At 44.1% G+C, this 22,515-nt stretch overlaps 4 protein-coding genes across 4 annotated transcripts; 1 reads left to right on the top strand and 3 right to left on the bottom strand.

Annotated features, from left to right (window-relative positions):
- Nucleotides 1–27: 27 nt before the first annotated feature.
- On the bottom strand, nt 28–1,632 carry atp5f1e (ATP synthase F1 subunit epsilon). The gene is made up of 3 exons (XM_030118559.1): nt 1,558–1,632; nt 1,088–1,209; nt 28–209 (listed from the first exon to the last, which is right to left on the bottom strand). Coding segments are annotated over exons 1-3 (156 nt in total). The 5' UTR covers nt 1,590–1,632; the 3' UTR covers nt 28–207.
- A 1,243-nt stretch (nt 1,633–2,875) lies between these two features.
- LOC115407974 (PRELI domain containing protein 3B-like) lies at nt 2,876–7,871 on the top strand. The gene is made up of 6 exons (XM_030118551.1): nt 2,876–3,004; nt 4,722–4,890; nt 4,976–5,065; nt 5,820–5,890; nt 6,095–6,197; nt 6,309–7,871. The coding sequence occupies exons 1-6, from the start codon at nt 2,973–2,975 to the stop codon at nt 6,423–6,425; spliced, it is 582 nt and encodes a 193-aa protein (XP_029974411.1). The 5' UTR covers nt 2,876–2,972; the 3' UTR covers nt 6,426–7,871.
- Nucleotides 7,720–13,605, bottom strand: bpifcl (BPI fold containing family C, like). Its single transcript, XM_030118499.1, has 16 exons — nt 13,502–13,605; nt 13,296–13,409; nt 13,039–13,150; nt 12,707–12,838; nt 11,697–11,852; nt 11,566–11,629; nt 11,423–11,483; nt 11,227–11,318; nt 9,718–9,894; nt 9,559–9,618; nt 9,270–9,437; nt 8,980–9,047; nt 8,868–8,910; nt 8,719–8,782; nt 8,369–8,445; nt 7,720–8,289 (listed from the first exon to the last, which is right to left on the bottom strand). The coding sequence occupies exons 2-16, from the start codon at nt 13,393–13,395 to the stop codon at nt 8,242–8,244; spliced, it is 1,422 nt and encodes a 473-aa protein (XP_029974359.1). The 5' UTR covers nt 13,396–13,409; nt 13,502–13,605; the 3' UTR covers nt 7,720–8,241.
- Nucleotides 13,606–14,494: 889 nt separating this feature from the next.
- Nucleotides 14,495–17,898, bottom strand: LOC115407918 (vesicular inhibitory amino acid transporter-like). The gene is made up of 2 exons (XM_030118492.1): nt 17,272–17,898; nt 14,495–16,506 (listed from the first exon to the last, which is right to left on the bottom strand). The coding sequence occupies exons 1-2, from the start codon at nt 17,650–17,652 to the stop codon at nt 15,319–15,321; spliced, it is 1,569 nt and encodes a 522-aa protein (XP_029974352.1). The 5' UTR covers nt 17,653–17,898; the 3' UTR covers nt 14,495–15,318.
- Nucleotides 17,899–22,515: the final 4,617 nt, after the last annotated feature.

The following is a 22,515-nucleotide window of genomic DNA, read 5'->3' as shown; positions in this document are numbered from 1 at the left end:
AAGAAATCAGCAGTCATCAACTTCATCTCCATCTTGAATACAATTTAATTACAAATAAAGGAAAAATGTAGTTTCATTCAGGTCCCCAGTCTCTTAACAGATCATCTCGATGTTATCCATGTTTTTTTCCTTCTTCGTGTCGAGCAGGACAGGACGATGATGGGACGTCACAACCACGGGAAAATGTATCTACATCATGGTGTCACCTCCTGCAGGGTGAAGAGCAGCACAGAGACAAACACATGAACCCTCGTGTACCCTGACAGTGTAGCTAGTCGACTTTGCATACAACAAATATGTTCAAACACATTTGAGTAAACATCCGTGTCCCTCATGAAGCTCACAAGTAGTCTCCATGCAAATATGACAGGACTCTCAAGTCTGTCTATCAGACTGTCTCATGTAAAAAGAAGTAATAAATAGTTTTAACAAATTTGACACCTTTGTAACAATAGAAGGAAGCAAATTTTGGTTCTTCCAAAACAATACACTACTGTGTTTATGACTAAGGTTGTCTGTGTTCAAATCATCAGCATGAATGTGTAAATAATTTCTATCAGGAAAATCTCTAGAAGGGTTCACACAGACTTGGTTTATGACAATTCAACTCATCTTAAAACTTCGTCTAACTCACTGGCCTAATCTAATGAATGTCATGAAATTGCACAAAAAATTCTGAAACTTAAACTGATGTGTTTACAAACACTGGCAGGACTGTGGTTATTACTTTAGTCAGGAATGAACAATGAGACCCTAAAGGGCAGGCAAGAAAAGCAGGTGTGTGTGTGTGTGTGTGTGTGTGTAATTTGCATAAACCAGGTATAGATCCCTTTGCTCTGTTTCTTTTGATTCCGCTTACATACATCTGAACTGTTTTATAGACAGTCTACATTAATTTAATAAAACCTTGCTATTTTTTTTTTTTCAATCAAAAGTCATATTTTGATTGCAGCAGAACCAGGCTTAGAAGTACATTACAGCCATGAACGACACACAAAAGTACACTTAAAGGCTGACATGAAAACGTAATGTTGTCTAATGACTCAAGAAGCTCGTGGTTCTCGGAAAGTGTGAGTGTTGCACTTACACGCAGTTTTGGGTTTGAGCACTTTGACATTGGCCTCTGCGGCCTTCAGCGCCTCCGCTTTGAACTGCGGCTTGAGCGCCGCGCGCACCGCGCTGGCGCAGATGGCGGAGAAGCGGATGTAGCTGCGGAGAGGACACACTGTTAGCCGCATGCTAAAGGAGAAGCAACAATGACAAGTGTGAGCTAAAGCGTGCACGTTTCGTAAATAACGAACAGCGCGTTATTAACAAGAAGCTCGGGGTTATGTTGTCAGTAGTTAGCGAGTTTCGAGCCGCACAATAAAGGCATGTGCAGAAAAGCTAACCTCAACGATAGCAAGCGGCTCAACCAGCTCAGGTTTGTACGTAAGGACAGGAATTCACGAATACATTTCAGAAACATGTAATCACTGTTTCGTACTGTTTTAATTAAGTAAACATTTACCTAAAGAAATTGTCAGTGTATATGATTATTTAGTGTTAATTCGTTACCTGAGGCCTGCTTGTCTCCAGTACGCGACCATCTTGCCTGTGTTGTAGCTTCAAGGACAGGTCGGAAGAGTGCGTGATGACGTAATATGAGACACGCTGAGCTGAATCCAGCCAATGAGAACAGTGGTGCTCCATGATTGACAGCAGCAGAATGTCCCGCCCCCAGACAACTCCCCCTTATCCAGTTAAGTAACAGTAAGTAACAGTAAATGTACTTTTACTGTACATGAGGATGAAATGTTGACAAAATAAATGATTATACATCTTGCATGAATGTATTATTTGTTACATCTTTTGTTGAATGAATATTCATTGAATGAATAAAAAGTTGTAAATTACAGCTTAATTAAGGGTGACAGTTCAGAGTGATAACAGAGAGCTATTATAAATTATGGAAATTATATTGCTGTACTGTGTTCTTCAGTTGTAATTTTTGTTTTTGTTTTTTTGGTTGCTTTGCTTTTTTGTAAATTGTAAATATTCTAGGTTATACATAGACATGCTTAAACAAGCCACTGGCATTCTCATATCCCTTTTCTTGATCATTTAAAGTGTACAGCATTTGTTGCCGTTTTATGTTTTCTGTGTGTTTAAATATGATCAAGACTGACTGATCATTCATTCATTCATTCAATAAAAGTTAAAATACATTAAACCACTGATTTTGTTTTTTGCTAATATTTGACGCCTGAAAATCTAGTTATTTTGTGTTTTACAGTGGATTGACAACAAAAATGATTTACTACTATGATAACTGGCGAGGGTCACAAATCAAATGAATGAAATGATGAAAGACCATCACCAGTCTCACTGCTGGTTCATTCATCTCATTAACTCTATTATTTACACATCTTGGTCATGTGAGGTAACAAATGAAAATGTTGAGTGTACAAGTTAATTTTTGACAAGTTGTTTACTTGCTTTCTGCTATCTATCTCTGGCCTATCATTTTCTCCATTACCTTCAAGACCCCCAACTAGAACGACATGAAGGTTGTTTTTTTTAGATTCTGTGTCATGTGGGGCGTTGAGCAATGTTTTCTGTTGAAATTAAAAGAAATGGCTGTGTTTTAACTGACCATGTGAATAAAACTGATAACTGGATGTTTGTGCAATAATAAATCTTTAATGTGTTTGTGTTAATTTGGTGGCAGAGCAAATGCAACTAAACTAAAAAAGCAGTATTTAGGAGTACTGTTTGCATGTTGCAGTGAAAGCACTGTCTCGATAACACATTATAAATGGCAGCGTTACATAACTGGCCCTGGCTGCAGGGTGCAGTACCAGCTGCTGCCAGCAGGGCCCCCTCCCCCTCTGCCTGTCTCCTTCACCCCTCCTCCCTCCTTCCTCCTTCCTCACCCCGGTCACGCTGTCGTTAGTCGCCGGCTCCCGAGCTCTGATAAGAAAGCCTCTAAAATGAAGATCTGGGCGTCAGAGCACATTTTCAAGTGAGTATATTTTTTATTTAATATCATTACACCCCCCAAACGGCCACGTTTCTCTTATGTAAGCAGGTTTTCCTCAGTGTCTGGGGTGCTAGCTGTTAGCCTCCTTAGCTGCGGAGGTTGAAATGAAGTTATTTAATTCTAAATAAAGAACCTCTAATTTAAAAACTTCCCAGAATTATTAATTATTTTATGCCTCTTAAGTACATTTTTATTTTCCGCCCGCTAACAGTTCGTTAAACAAGTGTCTGCTTTAGTCGGTTTTTGATATTTAGCTGAGTTTACTGTAACTTCAGTTTAGCTTCTGGCTAACTAACGTTCAGTGGGTCTATGGGGGGGGGGGGGGGGCTTTAGCCTCAGGGTGACCCGAGTTGCTTCAGCCTCAGGGTGACCCGGGGTGCTTCAGTCTTACGGTAACCGGGGGTGTAGGGGTTATGGTGCTGTAATCTCGGGAATATGATCTCCGAGTCGGTCCCGGCGTTACATAACTGACAGTCCGCCTCGGTGGCGACCCTCCGCTGGTAAAAGACTCTGACTCTCTTTATCGAGCCGCCCTAATGTAATAAACATGTAACCAATGTCTGCGTCTTTTCAACCAGTCTTTCGAAGTTTCTAGAAGACCGGAATGCCGGTGGTGATGTTGGCTGCGAGGAGGCGGGGGAGGTGTGCCTTCCCTCCGTCTGCAGTTGCTGGGCGGGCTCAGTCTGCCTGACTGCCGAGTCTCCTTTGTGATTCAATATGACTGACATGATCCACTTTATAACGTCGAAGCAATGAAGATAAAGGAGCTTTTTTGATCATTTAATAAAGTCCTGATTACTAAAAACAGAAAATACCGTGCATAAGATAGTTTATGGAATTGTTCTGGTTGTGTCATGAATGAAAATAAGGACTTTTGAAGAGAGCCAATGTTTTTTTTTAAGTGTTATGTATTTTGAATTGCCTGCTCTTTCAGCTTATCTTTGGTTAAAAATAACTGTTGCATATCATATTTTAAAGCATGTGTTGTTGCAGAATATGTTGATTGTGAATTTCTTTGATATAAAGTCCAAAAACTGCAACTTCAGTTTTCTCAGTTTACTTTATCACTCAGCTGTGATGAGCAGCAGTCATGCTGACTGTGATGGCATGTACTTCAGTATACACCACTTCAGGAAGGCTCAGCTGGGATGTTGTGCAAACATAAAATGTCCATTCTTTCTCTTGAACCTAATTTTTAAAGTGATATTCCAGTTCATCTTGGAGATGTGCTAGCCATCATGGAGTGGAGACATTGTATGTAAATTCAATAAAATTTAGTGTCATGTATAAAATATGTGCAACAAAAACTGACATAACACACATAATACAGCTAAACTGTTTCATAAACGCAGTTATGCAAAGACCTACGCAAAGTGGAATGTTTTAGTTACAATGTGGACACAGCTTGTTCCAGAGAACTGGTCGAACAGGTAGATGAATGTGCCTCAAGGAACTCCTGATCTGATAACAAGTGCAGCTAGAAGACAATCGCAGGTTCTACCCTAAAACAAGAAAAAATTGCACATGCACACATTAATTAATGTATTTTCAGCTTGAAAAGCTTTGAGGAACTTACTAGGAATCAAATTGAATCAAGTCAAATGCACACGCTCATGTGTCTGGGAAAATGTTTCGCCTCTTATTCAAGTGGCTTCATCAGTTCTTAGCTGATTTGTCTGAACGTGCTGCTTCTTCACAGCCACCCATGGGAGACGGTGACCAAGGCAGCGATGCAGAAGTACCCCAACCCGATGAACCCCAGCGTGTTTGGTGTGGATGTCCTGAACAGAAACGTGGACACAGAAGGACGATTACACAGCACCAGACTGCTGAGCACGGAATGGGGGCTCCCCGCCATCGCCAACTCAGTGAGTCACTTCATCAGTAAGAAACCCTGAGCCACAGGACTGCGATCGGCAATTTAACACAGTCTGGTGCTTTTTTCCCCTACAGATCATCGGAGTGACAAGAACATGCACTTACGTTCAGGAACATTCAGTAGTGGACCCCAAACAGAAGACCTTTGAGCTAAAATCTACAAACGTGAGTCGGAGCCACGTTTCTGCCGAATCCTGATGATAAGCAGCTCATTTAAAATCAGTTGCTCTGGATTAGGGGGAAATCTGTAACATGCAGGGCAATGGATGGACTAGGGAACCTTTTTTAAAGCAGAGAACAATGGAGAATTTGTTTTTACCTTTTCTTGCTATGCTCCAGATTAGTTATTTATGTGTTTAGGAACACATGTTTCTAAGAACCTGCTCTCAGAGTTCACACCGAAGCTGAGAAGAATTACTGCATTGGCTGGGAACTTTATTTCCATATTTCATTGTATTTATCAATGGAACTGACCAATCTATTAACCAAAACAGCAACTTATGATGTGAAAAAAGCAGTTTTTTATATGAATGTTTAAACCAATCACCTAAATTGTCTGGAAAAATGTCGTCTTTCTCAATGCAGATTAGAAGCAACTTCCAAAGCAGAATAGCTTTTTTTTTTAATACTTCAGCTGAGCCTTTTATGACTCAGTATTGGAGCATAGTGACATTATATGTACACTCAACAACACAAGTAGACAAGTTATTGTTTTAACAACTGGATACAGTTTGATGGCTCAGTGATGTGCAAATGAATACAGTAAAATATATTATATATAGCAGTGACTGGGAATGACAGGCGCATCTGTCAGATCTAGCCCTTTTTTTTTTTTTTTACTTGGTGGTTCTGCCTTTTGACAACATCTGCTTCTCCTTTGATGTGAAACACTAATTGCAGCTTTGTCTCATCTGATCAGATCTCCTTCACTAACCTGGTGTCTGTGGACGAAAAGCTGACGTACAAGCCGCATCCTCAGGACCCTGAAAAGTAACGCGCACTGTTTCTTTCTTTGATTTTCAGTTGTTCTTTTTAACATTTGTTTGTTAAAGCTAAATTATTCAATTAACCTAAATGCATCACTTTAGAAGATTTTTTTTGTTTTTAATATCAAATCTGTGAACGAATTTCCGTCCTGGATGGGACTTGTCTTCGTGCTGCGGGTGACCTGTTTCTCTCGGACTGTGTGAACAGGACGGTGCTGACGCAGGAGGCTCTGATCAGTGTGAAAGGTGTCAGTCTGAGCAGCTACCTCGAGGGGCTCATGGCCAAGACCATATCTGCCAACGCTGGCAAGGTGAGGCAGCAGTTCAAACTCTCACCTGAGAAATCTGGACGGACAGCTGTTCTCATAGTGCAGTGTTTAACGCTGCGCATTCTGATCTGTCAACGCTTTTGTGTCGGTCAGGGCCGGGAAGCCATGGAGTGGGTCATCAGACGGCTAAACACAGAAATCGAGGAGCTGGCGGCCACCGCCCGCGGCTCCATCCGTGTCCCCATGGCGGCGGCCGTGGCAGATAAATGATAGCGGCCTTCCTGCCGAGCTCCACCTTCATGGACCGATGGACCTCTCAGACATTTTCCCCTCAGAGGGGACCTCTCCATCATCCGCCAACGCAGCCTACTAGCCACAGCCCCATCCATCCGACCCGGCGTATGCTTGTCTGTGTGTGTTTTGTGACAGGAAGACTGTCTGCTCTCCCGCAGCAACACTGCCCTCTGTGGGGAGTGACGGAAAGTGCAGAGCTGATGACAGTTGAAAACCTTTCTTTTTAACTGAATTGGACTGCACTCGAAGCTCACAGCACTTAGTCTTGTAATACGAACGCTCTTTTTACGAAGAAAAATAATCACACTGTGCCTCCATGTCATCTCATCAGCTTCCTTTTATTTTTTTTTTTCCTCTTCTGACTTTACTGTTTCCAGACTTAGGTTAGCGTTTAACTGAAGCTTTTTTTCTCCTTTCTCAGTGCTGACTGTGATTTTCATGCTGGAAAACAAACGCCTATTGTGCCACCAGGAGAAAATGTAGGATTTTTCCAGATTTTTGTAGTCCAGATTGGTTACAGGTTCACATTGTTGATACTGATAGTTCTGTAAAGCAATCTGTTTTCACAAGAATCCCCCAGGTGGACCAGAGGTTCATTTTACATCCCTCTAATATTTATTTCTGGTGTATTCAGCAGTTTCCACTTTGCATTGGTCTTCTGGTGAGTCTCTCCTCATCTTTCCTCTCTTAGACATGATGTGCTGCGTAGTTCAGTGTTACAGTGCAGGTTTGAATGTTCAGCTCGCTCAGCTGACGGCGACAGAAAAGCTCTTGAAACTGGCAAATTAACGTCAACTTTATTTTTTTGTGCACAACCACAGGAGGAGTGACATTCAGAGTCGCTCACTTTGCCAACGTGGACTGTTAACATGAAAGTGACTTTATTACCCTAAAACACTTTACCAAGTCTTTATTTAACCGATCCACTGTGTGTGTGAAGTAGTGAACGCTCACGTCTTTCCCATGTGACTGATTGTTAAAAGCTGTTACCTTGTGGTGATGTTCAAGCAGCAGTGCAGTTTTTGTGATACTTCTGTCGTCTGCGGTTGTTTCACGGACGACTCGCGCTCTTCACCACAAATGAAAAGAGAATTTACATTGTGACAGTTTGCAGTACATCTAAGGTAGTTTACAGTGTTAAACTTCACAGGTCATTTTCCTCTCTCCTCCTGTTGAATGGATCTTTTCGTTGGTTGTGTTTTATCTGTCCTCTCCTCTCTCTGTGTCACCCGGCTCAGGATGAATGTTTGGTGAGAGAGCGAAAGTGTTTTTTCTAAGGGGAACATGTTAAAGAACAGGGCTGTAAATAGGCTCCTATTTATACTTTGGTGGTGTTACATTCCAAGAATGTGAACGTGGAAACAGAACCTCAAGAGTACACACTGAAATGTTTCGAAAATAAAGATGTCATTGTTTCATGAACACGTTGCTCGTGCCTTGATTTATCTTGAAATCCTTTATTCTTTCCCTGCGATGGTCGGTACAACTTGGAACAAACCAGATCGGCCTGGTTTATTTAGAAGCTGCTGGTTTTCATGTGTGTCAAAACAAATCACAGACAGTCCATAAAGGAACGAAGGATATATTTAATCCATTATTAGGAAAACAATTTTAAAAAGTGCTGTTTTTTTCACTGCTGGCATTATGAGATTAAACTCTAATCCTGAATTACAAAGCAAGGCTGCTTGATCTTCTCACTAAGTCCTTACAGGTGAATCTGGGGTGTTGATTTGTGCACAAATGCAAACTTAAAAATAAGTTTTAGTCCGAACTGCGATGGCGAGCGCTCGTGTCAGTCTGTTGGAAACAGCTGAGCGTCTGAAGAGAAGGCGATGAATCCCTGAAAGGAAGGAACCTGATGTCAGCTCAAACAGGGTCGGTTTGGTTTTAAGCAGAATCACATCCTCACTCATACTGACCTCCTCCATCGTCAGGACTGAATTGACCAGCTGTCCATATTTCGTCCTGGGTAAAAGAATACCGCTGGCCAAGATTTCTGGAAAAGATGCACATCATACATCCTTCTGTGCTCTGTGATAAATCTGCAGGATTTGACTTTCAGTATTTCTTTAAAATGCAAACATTCACAGACATTGAGCTTCCGTGCTTTTTGAAGACACGACATCAATTCACATGTTTCATACAGACTAATTCTAAATCTGATTTCAACCTGAACGCATACATGTCATTTTTTCAGAAACATTTTCTTGATTTAGCTTCACTTCACACATATTTACTGCACTACACAAAAGGCACGACCAGCACTCACGGTTTATTTTAGGCAGGACCACCATCTTCACACCCATCCTCACCATTTTCTCCAGACTGTCAGTCTGCAAAGAGAAACCTGCTGTGAACTCTGGACACCAGGAAAGATGTTTTATTATTATTTTTATTCCTCGATAATATCTTACTTACCGAGAAGGGTCCCACTTCACTTGCTACCAGGCTCAGGGTGAGGCTGGAAGAAAACAGATTCATTACAGTAGAACTTTACAAACGTGGAGTCCTACAGTGTTTCAGTACATACTTATCCATGGTCACGGAGCCCTTCACTCTGCCATCAGCGACACGCATTTTACTGCTGAACAACGACTCCTGAAAGTAGGATTTGTATCATTAGTGATTTGTATCACTTCATAAATGAACAGTGGAATCCCAGCAATAAGAAGCTCTTATAGCAGCAATGTAAAGAAAATACGACCTTGAAATAACACGATTTGGCAACAAAATGATGTAGTCATAGAAAAAAAAACAGTACCAGTCATCAAATGAGTGCACAAACAAAGTCAGAGAAGTCCGTCCATGTGAGGTACTCACACTGTCGAGTGTGAACACGGGGATCTGGGTGCCGTTTGGAAAGATGGCGAAGGCCTTCACCGTGCCCTCCACGCTGAGTTTACCCGCATCAGGCTGGAGGGAAAACATGGGAGCTTCTCTGGCATAGACCTGAAGATTCATCAGCAGGTCTGGAAACATCTGAGCAAGCTGCAGAGAGAGAAACGGCACAGGGAGAGACGGAACTTATGACAACCAGGGAACTGATGCACTTTGAATGTACAGTTTAGAACATGTTGATCCTTTGACCTGTTCTCACTGAAACACTCGCCTGAGGAATGTAACGGCCCAGTGAGGTCGTGTTCAGACGTACAGGAGAACCTGGAGGTATCTGAGATCAACACACACACACACACACACGCACACACTGAGCACAACAGGAAGGAGTACTGTCGGAGCTGGACAGTCGGTGCTGCTTCGGGGGGCTCACCATGCCGTCGTCCACCAGGAGCTGAAGCAGTCCGGAGGAGAAGAATCCATAGAAGGCAGAGTTGAGGGTGAACTCCGACAGGCCCACGGACAGCATGTAGCCCGGCTGGGGTGGCAGCGTGAACGGCTGAGCCTCAAACGGAGGCTCCTTGTGAGTTTTGATGCTGTAGAACTCTCCCTTTGAAAATAAACAGAAAATAATGAACAATTGCAGAGGATCCTTTACTCCAGTCCCCAGAGGATTTCTAATGGAGGCTGCCGACGGAGCGAAATGTGTTCCCTTGGTTGTATTTTTCTCTTGAGCTTGAACTCCTCTGTGTTAGTTTTTTTTTGGGCCCATGGTTTAAAATAAAATGCGCTAAAACTCACTGCCTTTTTTCTAAAGTAAAACCATCATTTCGAGCAGCTCAGGAATAACAGCAGTTCTTGCATACGGAACACGAACAACTGATAAATTCAGAAATTTTCAAAATGAAGGGGTCAAACAAAGGTTTGACAAAACCAAAATGAATTTCTGAAATAAAATAGCTTGAATTGAGTTTCCCAAGCTCAGTTCAAAAGCATTCAATACGTCTATTCAACAAAGCCTTAAATTGTCAAGTTATTTTGATTTTACTGTATATTCAGCTGATCCCCAACTGGGATTTTTTTTCTCTGCATTTAACTCATCCCATAGTTAACCTGAACCTGGCACACAGGTACTGTGGATCCAGGAGTCAAAGGTCTTACTCAGGGAAGTAGTGGTGATCTGTCAGCAGTGAGAATCAAACCTGCAAATCTTTACCTTGTTCTCCTTTACAAACTTAGTATTTCACTATTTCACTTCCCCCCTGTTTGACGATAAGAAGCAAACAGCAAGCGATGAATTCAAAGACATGAAAAGTCTGGTTCTGCATTTCCTGCTCACATCTCTGTGAGGCCGAACAGGCTGACAGATTAAATCTAAGAGCACAGCTGCAGAACTGTGAATGTTTTATTTCTTACTTGCCAAACATGTAAATATACGATAAGAAAAGAGAGTCCATGTACAAGAAACCATGTGTGTGTGTGTGTGTGTGTGTCTGTTCTTGTACATACCCAAAAGTAAGGACCAAAATTCGTATTTCACCAACAGAGTGAGGACATTTTTGCAAAGTGGGGACATTTTTGCCGGTCCTCACTTTTCAAAAGGCCTTTTTTGGCCTTTTTGAGGGTTAAGACTTGGTTTTTCATTTAGGGTTACAATAGGGTTTAGGTTAAGTTTAGGGCATAGGTTAGGGTTAGGCATTTATTTTTGATGGTTAGGGTTAGGGTAAGGGGCTAGCAAATGCATTATGTCAATGAGTGTCCTCACAACAATATAAGTACAAACATGTCTGTGTGTGTGTGTGTGTGTGTGTGTGTGTGTGTGTGTGTGTGTGTGTGTGTGTGTGTGTGTGTGTGTGTGCGTGCGTGCGTGCGTGCGTGCGTGCGTGCGTGCGTGTGTGTGTGTGTGTGTGTGTGTGTGTGTGTGTGTGGTGTGTGTGTCTACCTTCAGGCCCAAACTCAGAGCGGAGGCACTGACGACAGGCGGAAGGCTGAGAGGAAGATCCAGAGACAGAGCTTCACCCACATCAAAGGAAACTGGACCAAACAGTAAAATCGTGTATTTTAGTTTCATCATTATTGTAGTAATTAGACTCCTGGCTCCTGTGAGTGAATTGGTCCTAGCTGCCTAGCTGCAATACCATTCACAGCCTGCAGATGGCGCTCCAGTTCGACAATCGCTTCCTCCATCTGAGGGCAGATCTGTGGAGGAGAGCAGGCCCAGGAGGTTTTCACTCTGAGTTTAACTCAGTGTTTCTCAGCTTCTTCATTTTTCGTCACTCACTCTGCTCTCGATGTCTCCTCTGATTCGCCCCCGGTTATGATCAACAATCAACTGGATGATCCAGCTGTGAAACAAAGAGCCACAGCTGCACATGCTGGCTTCTGTTCCCTCTCCCATCCCCTCCACCGTACCTGGCTCCGCCACGGATCTGGATCTGCACATCCTGAACATGAGCTTCACAGAGGAGGCTGCTGAGCGACAGGCGTCCGTCTGCATCCCTCCCCAGCTCCACCACAGACAGAACATCCACATTGAAGACGGCCATGCTGAAGGTTCCTTCATCGTGTCTGGAAACCCACAGGACAAACACAGCGCTGTTGGTTACAGGTCAATCGTTCCATTCATCGCAGCGTCTGTTTCTCATGCCTGTGTGAGAAAGACGAAGCTTTGTATGCAGCAAAATAGTCACGTCTCTTTAAATCTGTCATTAAAGTATAAATGTAGCTCTGAATCAGTCACAGCTGCAATAGTCAAGTTGTCTTGATCTTTCATCTGTCTTATGTCTTTAAAAAATAACTCCGGGAAATGCAGATTACAGAAGTCACCAAATCTGAAAAACACCCCATTTCGTTTTTACTTCATTTTTAAAGAAGCAAAGAACCAGAAGTGAAAGGTTTTCTCCTTTTTTAAGAGTAAATTAATGTTGTTCTTGCACCTCCTGGAACTTCACAGCTTTCTATCGGAGCTTTTCATGATGTGAGTTGATAAGCCACGTCAAAGAGATCATGTTTGTTTCACTGCAACTGATAGGTTTCGGTTTAATTCATCAACATTTTCCTCATTAAAATAAGTCATAGTTAACAGATTTTGAGATCTACAACATTTTATTATTTCACAGTTCCCCCATAACACTTACAGAACATTCAAGTTCAAGTTTCCACTTCATTGTTATTCATTTTCCAGTTTAAAATGTAAAAAAAGGGGGGAGAAAGCATCCAGTTGACCCCCAGACCTTTCCTCAAGCTACCTGGGGGGCCACAAGAAAGCCTCAACGCCACTGTAGTTGAATACTGTGATCTCCTCACTGGAGGCAATGAACCCCTGATCACTGTCTCTGCTGCGGGTGTCTCACCCACAATGCTAAAGTTTACTGAATACTGGATGATCAAGGTGTTTGACCCGCAGATTTGAGGAAACTCACATGATGCCATACGATGAGGTCCACTCCCCGGTCAGAGCCACACTGAGGCCGGAGAGCGACGCCTTGAGGCCCGTGCTGTTCTGAAAGAACTCAACTGACGGCTCGGGGAAGTCACACTTTTCTATGCTGATGCTAGAACACGCAGGAAAGAGGAAACACAGGTGTGAGAGAGAGCTTTAGACTGAAGCGTTGAAATAATTTGACATATTCAGCAAAATACGATCAAGCTCCCTAAAGTTCAATCAACTCGGAACGGTGAAGATTAGAACTTTTAGATAAAGTTGAGAATAAATGAAGACGTTCTGTATTTCAGAGTATGACGTCAGCTTTACCCTGACAGAGTGTAGTGAACGCTGCCGATTAGGAGGCTGAAGTCGCCGCTGAGGTCAGGGAGGGTGACGGACCCCAGCTTGTCCTGAACCCATCCTGCACCCGCATGTTTCCCTGCAACAAACTGCAAGTCACTCATCTGGTGGTCAAACACTTTTTTTTCTCACTTGTGACATGATGAGAAGACTTGTGGAGCTACGAAGCAGTTCAACCCCCTGCTTGCTCACTGCCGTTGGATGAGTGAATGACAGAACCTCACCGTACTGGAGCCCCTTGTTCGTCAGGATCAGCTGAATCGCAGGGTTTTCTCCGCAAGCGCAAGGAAGGAGAAAGAGCAAGAGAATCGCAGAGGAGAGCATTTCTGCTGGGATCCCTGTGGGACAAAAAAGACCCAGAAACTTTGTGAAAAAGGTCTTGTGCGTGGCTGTGACATGCGGCTGCTCAGGGATATAATGTACAGCCTACCTGAGACGCAGGGAAAGCTTCCCAAGTCGATGAAAACTCCCGAAGTCAATTCAACGAGCGTCTTCTCTGCTTCTCTTGTGCCTGCTGATGCTACTTCCTGCTGATGCTACTGAGAAGTGAAACTCACTGACATCTGACAGTAGACACATGCTTCGTGGTTTGTGGTTTGTGCGTGGTCGTGTGAGAGACTTTAGAATCCAACTCAAACATTTAAATCCTGCTCTCTGTCAAGGAACAGCTGTAGTGCTGAAACAAAATACTGTGAGAACGTTTGGAAAGTTCAATAACTAAGGTCAAGTACATCTGAAGTAAGCTGAAGCTGGTCCAAAGACTAAGAAATCATTTTAATAACATCCTCTTTTTAAGAGAAAGCGCAAGTCATAGTTGACTGAGTTGTTAAGGAAGTGAAAATTATCTCTACTTTACAGCTGTTACTGTTTCAGTTATTTAAAAAAAACTTTCATATTTAACGGTTAAAATATTCTGTACTGGGCAACCGTGAAAAGTGTGATGTTTTACTATAACCTGTCCCTGAGTTGTCAAAAGATGAAACTTCATCCTCCCTTTCAAAGTGGCACAGATGGAAACCAGAGAGGGAGGGGGACAGGTGGATTCCTGCCTTCAAGGCTTGGGAAATAACCCCTCCTGACAATTTATCTTTGTTTGTTATGCCCCCAAATGTCCGTCCACCCCTCTTCTGTGTTGCTTTCTTGGCAGGAATTCTGCAGCTCCCTCATAATGTTAAATACATCTTTAAAGACCATACAAGGAAATCTGGAGGAAAACCCAAATGCACAGAAAGAACATGCAATCTCTTCACAGACAGGCCTTGTAAGACTCGAACTGGGTAAAATGTAATTGTGAGATGACAGTGTTATCCACTACATCTAGGATTTCTGGCCTTGTTAAAGCGGAAGTTCACACGAGCGCAAAACCAGGAGAAACTAATTCCCCCTCTGCATTTAATCGAACAAGGAAACATTAATCACCAGCCATAAAATATTAGATTTATTTATCTCTTAAGTCAACAAATACTCTTTGTCTCACACACCATGTTTGGTTCCATTAAATCACAATTAACACGTTCAATAGGAACAGAATATTATCAGACAGACATGTTTTTTTTTCTTATAACACAGTTAGGACCCACTTGCTTGCACTTGAATTCACTTCATCCAGAATGACACTTGAAACACCAAGAAAACAAACGAGCCATCAAGGACTACTATAGGCATAATAATAGAAAAAAATAAAACAAAGAACAACACAAAACCCATAGAAAAGAAATCTGTTCAAAGCACTACACAGAAGTATTCATGATCCGCAGAGCGCCACCTGATCTGATGGCTGCCTCGCTCTTATATTTTCTCTGATGTGGGATTAATGATATCTAGCAGCTCAAAAAACCAACAGTAACATATTCACTCCATTGTTTTGCACATATTTCATTCCCCAGATATAAACACGTACACACTCACAGTTAAACCCAAGGCGGGCATTTGATCTTTGCGCGTGGACAGGCCTTTCAGTGCCGGCATGTTCCACCGCCCTCCTCCTCATGCGGAGGGCGAACGCCACTGTCCCGTTAATCAAACACGTTTTCTGGAATGAGTAGACTACTTTACACTAATACTGTAGAGTTTATTATTGCACATTATCACGAAGGCAAAATAAAAAGATGTACATTTCACATAAACGATCCTCCTCGTGAGCTCTCCTGTCAAGTGGTGTTGTACTGATGAGGTCTGACGACCTGCTGAAGCGCGGCTGATCTGTGGAAATCAATCACCGTTCGATGAAGGTCGTCTCTGAAGCTCTCAGTCCTGGATATTGTACCTGAACGCCTCTATGAGGCCTTCGATCGAGTGAATGAAGCCAGATATGGCGCATATGCCCCCAATGACAAAAATGGCGACGTCAAAGAAGACGTGGTGCCACATGAGATTCCTCCACTGGAGCTTTAGGTGGAAGAGGCTGGGCAGCAGGAAGCACAGGCCGGCGCCGGTCAGACTCCCAGTCAGACCCATCAGTAGGGCGAAGTGGGGGACGAACACGGCCATGAGCAGGGTAAATACCACCAGGGCAATACGGAGGCCGAGTCCCCAGGATTTCAGCTGGCCGGTGGGGCCGTAGCAGTCAGGAAAGATGGCCCTGCCACCGTCCTGGAACAGTGACTTCTCCAGGACCTCCACCGCGGCGAAGAACGGCAGCGGGTAGGACAGGAGCGCCTTGGCCACGAGGAAGAGGTTGACCACGGCCCGGATGGTGGAGGGCAGGTTATCCGTGATGACCTCCTTGGTGGCGTCCGCCCACGTCAAGTAGGCCACCAGGGCGAAGAGGCCCTTGAGGACGCAGGCGGCGATGTGCGTCCACTCCATCATGCAGTGGAACTCGCTGGGCTTCTGCATGTTGCCCTCCAGGGAGGGCAGGAAGATCTGCGAGGTGTAGCTGAACACGATGATGCCGATGGAGATGGGGAACTTCTTCACGTCGATATAAAACTTGACCTTCTCCCAGGCCCACTCGCGCGCCCTGGAGAGGCAGTAGGCGATCACGAGGACGTTGATGACGAAGTGCGCCAGCGTGCAGAGCAAGCTGAACTTGGACACGGCCTTCAGGTTCTTGAGGAAGGCGCACGGCAGGAGCGCCACCGTGGCCACCACGGACCAGGCCTTCTGGGAGACGGGGAAGCCCGGGAAGCTGTTGTACATCAGGTTGCCGCTGACCACCACGTACAGGATGCAGGTCATGATCAGCTCGATGATCTGGGCCACGTTCACCACGTGGCCGCCTATCGTCGGGAAGCGCGGCGCGCAGCACGCGTTGGCGATGTCCACGTAGGAGTCCCTCACGCGGACCTTGATGCCGTCCTCGTTCTCCTCGTAGAGACACGCGATGAGGATTTTCCCGGTGTAGCAGCACACCACGGCCGCGAAGATAATGAGGAAGAGGCCGAGGTATCCGCCGTGGAGGATGGCGTACGGCAGGCCGAGGACGAACATGCCCTGCGGACAGAGCGCACAGTTGAGTGGTAATGGACGAGGCCCACATCGCAGTGACAGGCCGAGCGAGCGCGCTGACGAGCGCTCAGTGCTCGCGTCTTACATAAGAAAACCAACAATTCCTATTTCTAAACATAAAATAAAACAGCGACGCGGAGGAAAAAAAAAAAAAACGGAATATCGCCACCGATTCATTCTGTCTGCGTTTATTCTGCCGTTCACCGGGCCTTTTAAAAACAGCGCGCCTGAATGATCAAATCAAATCAAATCAACCTGAAAAAAATTATAAAATAGAAATTCGGAGCATGTTTTCTTTTTTTTTTTTTTTACTTTAATCTGATGGAGAAGCTGATAAGCAAGTGTGTCATTCAGCCTGAGGGCTATCGGAGTCGTGCAGGCCCTGCCTGCAGCGCCACTGATAAAAAGATTTGAATAAATAATTTCCAAAACCCACTCACCGCAGTGGATTAACTCTAAAGCACGAATTAAACCCCGGACTGAAACCTGCTTTAAATTATCATAACATTTTCTGCACATTTACACGCTCTGCACATTTTTTTCGACAATATTAAATAAGCGTGATTTCATCTAATTTGTTGGAGCCGTGCGCAATTCGGGAGCGCACACTAAAATATTCCATGCGGGGGAAAAAATGTAAAAAAAAGAAAAAGGAAAAATCTTCAAGGTGACTTTTTGTGCTGTTGCAGGCCGGATGCGTGCAGCGCGAGCTGCAAATTTCTGCATGCGGGAGAAATGTGGCCTGCTCACCTGGATGGCGTTGGTGACGTTCCAGCCCGCTTCCCACGACGTGATTTTTGGTTTCTCCTCATCCAGCGAGCCCCCGGTCTTCAGGGAGGAAGGCCTCGGGCCGGTGCCGTCCCTCTGGTAGTGGCTGTCCCCCTCCAGGTCCCCCTCTCCCTCCATGTGGCCCCCTTCCTCGTCCCCTTGAAGGACATCCATCTGCATCCCTTGCCTGTAGTCATAATCCAAGTCGTCGCACTCGGCGAAGCCCAGACCCTCCTCGTCCGTGGCGGCCTGGAAGCCCAGCCGGGCGAACACCCCGCTGACCTTGGCCTGGGATTTGTTGGACACCGTGTGGGCCGCGTTGGTCAGTTTGTTGGTGAGCTTGTGTCTGATGAGGTGAGCCATGGTTATCCGGCAGAAATGCGTTCTTCAGTGGAAAAAGAGCTGGCGGCGTGAGGAGCGGAGACTCAGACGCATGCAGGGTGGTTTCCTCTTCACCTGCTACAGGGAAATCATGCCTGCTGCCCGTTTCGACGTCGTGCTGGCTGCCTGAGCGCTTCACCCGGACCGTTCGAAATCCTCAGCCGCTTCTCTTGGCTTGCTCATCCATAGTACAGTCCCACAAAAGACAACCGGCATCAGAGAAGAAAAAGGAAAAAGAAAAATCCAAAGAGGACGCAAGCACGAAGATATGTCCTCACCGTGTTAGAATAGAGGATTTTAGTTTTTTTTTTTTTTTCTCCCCTCAGTGCAATCTTCCCAGTTAGGAGTCCTGTTGATGATGGCAGCACTGGAATCTGTGCAAGCACCACCCTGAGAGAGAGAGAGAGAGAGAGAGAGAGAGAGAGAGAGAGAGAGAGAGAGAGAGAGAGAGAAAGAGAGAGAGAGAGAATGATGGAGGGGGTGAAGCGGTCAGACCATTTGAAAGCTCCGTTATTTGAGAATTGGCCCTGGCATCATGCATGAATGAATGAATGAATGGATGAATGAATGGAAAGAGGGAAGATTTCACCTGCTTTCACGCTGCAGTTTGTCAGTAGATCAATAATCCGCATCCTTCTTGCACATTTTGATTCAAAATATTTATTCAAAAAGAAATCTGCACTGAATTGTGACTTCATTTACTAAAACAAATGTTTTCTTTCACCGACTTGCACCTGCAGCACCTCAGAAACAGGGACAATGAAATCTAGGATTTTACTCTTATTATTATAGAAAATAAACACACAAATTGCTGCAATTTTAAAACCCTGGATATTATTTAAAAAAAATTGCACATACAGACTGCATGCGCAATTGTAAAAATAATGCATACATTCACTTTAAGTAAAAAGCTACACAAGCCCTTTTTAATAGTTATTTTTACAGGTGATAAATATATTTTTGTGTTTACACAGCAATCACAATTTTAGTTGGAATATTAAATGCTTTCAGACAACGTTAATTTTTTTTTATTGCGTATCATCAGATTTTAACAGAGTGAAATGCGCAAATTTATTCTTACATGGTTGAAATCGGTGGTTATAACAGCGTCTGCTCGTTTGCGTTTCCATGCGTGCACACAGACTGGAGGTTTCCTGCTCATTTAACAGCCTGATTCCAGTTGAGCATCAGGCTGCGGAGGAATGCAACTCGTTGCTGATATGATGAGCTCGTGCAGCTGGCCTGCTGCAGCACCGCGGACAGCTCCGGCAACCGGGGAAACACGGGCCTGCCGCCTTTCCTTTATTCATTCTCACACAGATGAGTTAAATGCGAATTTATTGCAAATATAATCAAGTGCTTTTCTTTTCTTTTTGTTGGCTGCGTTTAAAAATGCGCAGAGGAGAGCGTCCCGGTGGGGAGCTGCTTCTTCTCCACCTAGGCTCTAATCCCTGGGAATACGCGGCACCTCGTCCCTGCTGCCGTAATCTGCTGTGACACGGCTGAGCAAAACTGTCATCAAATTCCTGCAGTCTGCGTGCAAAATTGAAACCCACTGTGGCAGCGGAGCTGCAAAAAGAAGGCACCGCTTTCTCATCTGGCGCAAACCTTTTTTTTTTTTGCGCACTGACACAATAAATAGGCATCTTTTTAAAACTCAGGGAAGAATCAATCCACCGCACGGAGTTAATTAACATCATAATATTTACAAGCAAAATTGCAATAAAAAAACACACAACATGGTGGAGAGGGCTAAATTTAGAAAGCAGCCAGAGGACAGAGAAAGTTCCACATATTTTCATGCTTGGCTTGGGCTGCTTCGCCAGCTGCTGTTTGTGTGCAGGCCCGCTCAGTGTGTGTTGCAGTGTGTGTGTGTGTGTGTGTGTCTGAGTGTGTGTGTCATCCCTGTCTGAGGCTGCGTGCTGTGGAGGACGGTGAGGAACCGGGGAGAGTCCTTCAGGCATCTCTCCCTCCCTCCCCCATCACATGCGCAAACCCCGGGCGAACGCGCGGGCGGAAGGATCCACTGCAAATGTCACACACACGCGCAAGCGCGCGTGCAAAAATGCACGCATGCCTTCTGAAAAATGCGCAAAAATGAAATCACGTCTTGAAACGTGAATGCAATGCGCTGGATATCCTGCAGAGATGTAATTTTTGCAAATCTGAAGTAATTTTTTTTTGTGGAAAAAGGTTTCAGGCTCCTACAATTCTTTTTCTCACCGAATGGATTTTTTGGAGAGTCTGTTTTTTTTTCTTTTAAGATTGGTTGCTGGGGCGACCAGTTTAGTTTCTGAGGCTACAAAGAGGAGGATTAATTCAGCCTCCGTGTGTGTGTGTGTGTGTGTGTGTGTGTGTGTGTGTGTGTGTGTGTGTGTGTGTGTGTGTGTGTGTGTGTGTGTGTGTGTGTGTGTGTGTGTGTGTGTGTGTAGGCCTGGAATACGGAGAGGCTTATAGCGTCGTCTAACAGCCGTGCAGTGCTGACTGGGAGCAATAATCTCTGATAGTTGCCATGGCCACCGTAATTGAACAGTGTGTGTGTGCGTGTGTGTGTGTGTGTGTGTGTGTGTGTGTGTGTGTTGAGATTTGAAGAAAAAGAGATTCCCTTCAACACTTGTCCTCTCTAGTTCATATTCAAAGATTTCTCAGCCTGGATAGAAACAAAAAATAGAAAAAGCACTTAACAGAAATCCTCAGTTTTGGACCACAGTAACTCAGCATGAGCATTTTTAAGGCTTTTCTTTTTTTTTAATAACATGTTAACAATCTGAAAAGGTAATCCTAATTATTTGTAAAATGCTGAAAGCATCCTGATTTTAAAAAAAAATGACAAGAGTCAGGCTTTTCACTGACTTCCATGTTTGCATTTCAGTTTTTCAAATATATAAGTGCACATAAGAAATGTAGACATCATAAATTTGGAGACAGAATATATCAACTATGTCTGAATTATGTGCAGCTTTCAGATCCTGTGGAGCTCATGCTGGGTTTGTCTTGGGTCACACAATGCCACTTCAATAAATCTGAAATACTGACATGCTCCCATGAAGCTGGTGCAAAATTACACTAAAACCTACTGTAAACCTGCAGAGAGCTGCCAGTTAAGTGAGTTGGTTTCCAGGGGGGAGGGCCTTAAAGAGACTGTTTTATTGTTAAATTATCAGACAGGATGGACTGAGACGCTGGTGGGACGCGAGACTGTCTTTTTTTTATTCTTTAATACAACAACAGTCCTAAAAGGTTTTCGTTGATATATAGACAAATCCAATGAATCTCTGTCATGCTTTGATTGGCCAATAATATTTGAAGGGTGGATTCAGAAACTCTAATAAATCACTGGCATAATAGAGAATATGAAGCCCATGAAATGAAAGAAGAGGGATTATTAAAATCAGCCACACACACCAGATACACTAAATAATGAGGTTCATGAATACATAATATTGAAATTTTAGAACTTTATTCTTTACACAATATCTCGTGATGTTCACAAGCAAACACACACATACACACACATGAATGCATGAATAGTGACAGGTGCACAAACACATTAATCACTCTGTGGCCCAAAAAGATCTGCTGGGCTTACAGGGCCAGAGACTGAAGCGAGCGGTAGTGACAGGCCCTGTGTGTGTGTGTGTGTGTGTGTGTGTGTGTGTGTGTGTGTGTGTGTGTGTGTGTGTGTGTGTGTGTGTGTGCTTTTCAGTTTGTAACGAGAGGGAAAAAGACCAAGAGACTGACTTTACAATGCAATGCCTCAAAATGTGTGTGTGTGTGCGTGTGTGTGTGTGTGTGTGTGTGTGTGTGTGTGTAGGCGTGACAGGGTGCAGAGGAGAGTCGTGGAGGTTGCAGGGGCTTTCGTCCACAGTGTGGCTCTGAAATATCAGAAGTGCTCAGAGTCAGAGTTGTTGCATAAACTGAGCTCTGCTCTTCCCTCCTTCAATCCTTCACACTCACACGAGCACAGTTATGTCTCCATCACTGCAGGGGGTGTTACAGTTCCCCGGTGACTTACCCTCATCGAATAACCCCAATCCTTCTTTCTGTGACATTTGTCAGGATCTCAAATCAAGTCTTCACTGAAGCTTTGATGACGTCTGTGTTCATGTGCTCCGATGACGTGTTAACACAATCATGCTGAATTTGAATGAAAATTATATTGAGACACTATAAATGCATTTTCAAACTATTGAAGGACACAGTGGGGCGAGAGTTATGTCTTAAATGTTCTCTGATTACAGAAAGCTGATCTTGAGAGAGAACTGTCTGTGCGATCATTACAACACAGCAGAAATAAATGAGTCATAATCATCTGCACTCGTGACTCTGACAAATATTCCACCCCTCAGAGTAGGACGAAAAAAATCAGATCATATGATGGAGAAGTGAATGTAGGGTCACACATTAACATAATTTAAACCCTATTTATGTCATTGAAAGCTGTAATTAATACTATTGGAAGACTGCATTAAGCCATTGAATTATCAATAGACATTTGGCATAGCTGACTCCATCTAACCCCTCTCCTCTCCGTCAGTGGGAACTAGCAGTCTGTTCATTCTTCCACAAAATGGAGGCTGCTCGTCGTCACGCGTGGCGCTCCCAGAGTGCTTGGAGCCTATTAGTTTCTATGCGCCTCATCACCACTGCCTGGATGGCAAGCACAACAAGCAGAGAGCTGCAGGAGCCGCGCATGGACGGCGGCACAAAGTCACGTCTGCCCTGCTGGGAGGAATGGACACCAGTGTGTGTGTGTGTGTGTGTGTGCGTGCGTGCGTGTGTAGAAAGGAGATGGGGGCTGTATTTGTTTGAGTTTGTGGCCGTATGTGTGTGTGTGTTTCTGTG

This window comes from Salarias fasciatus, chromosome 20, assembly GCF_902148845.1.
Source record: "Salarias fasciatus chromosome 20, fSalaFa1.1, whole genome shotgun sequence".
Taxonomy (NCBI): Eukaryota; Metazoa; Chordata; class Actinopteri; order Blenniiformes; family Blenniidae; genus Salarias; species Salarias fasciatus.
Note: the sequence above shows the minus strand (reverse complement) of the source record. Positions and strands in the feature narration are given on the sequence as shown.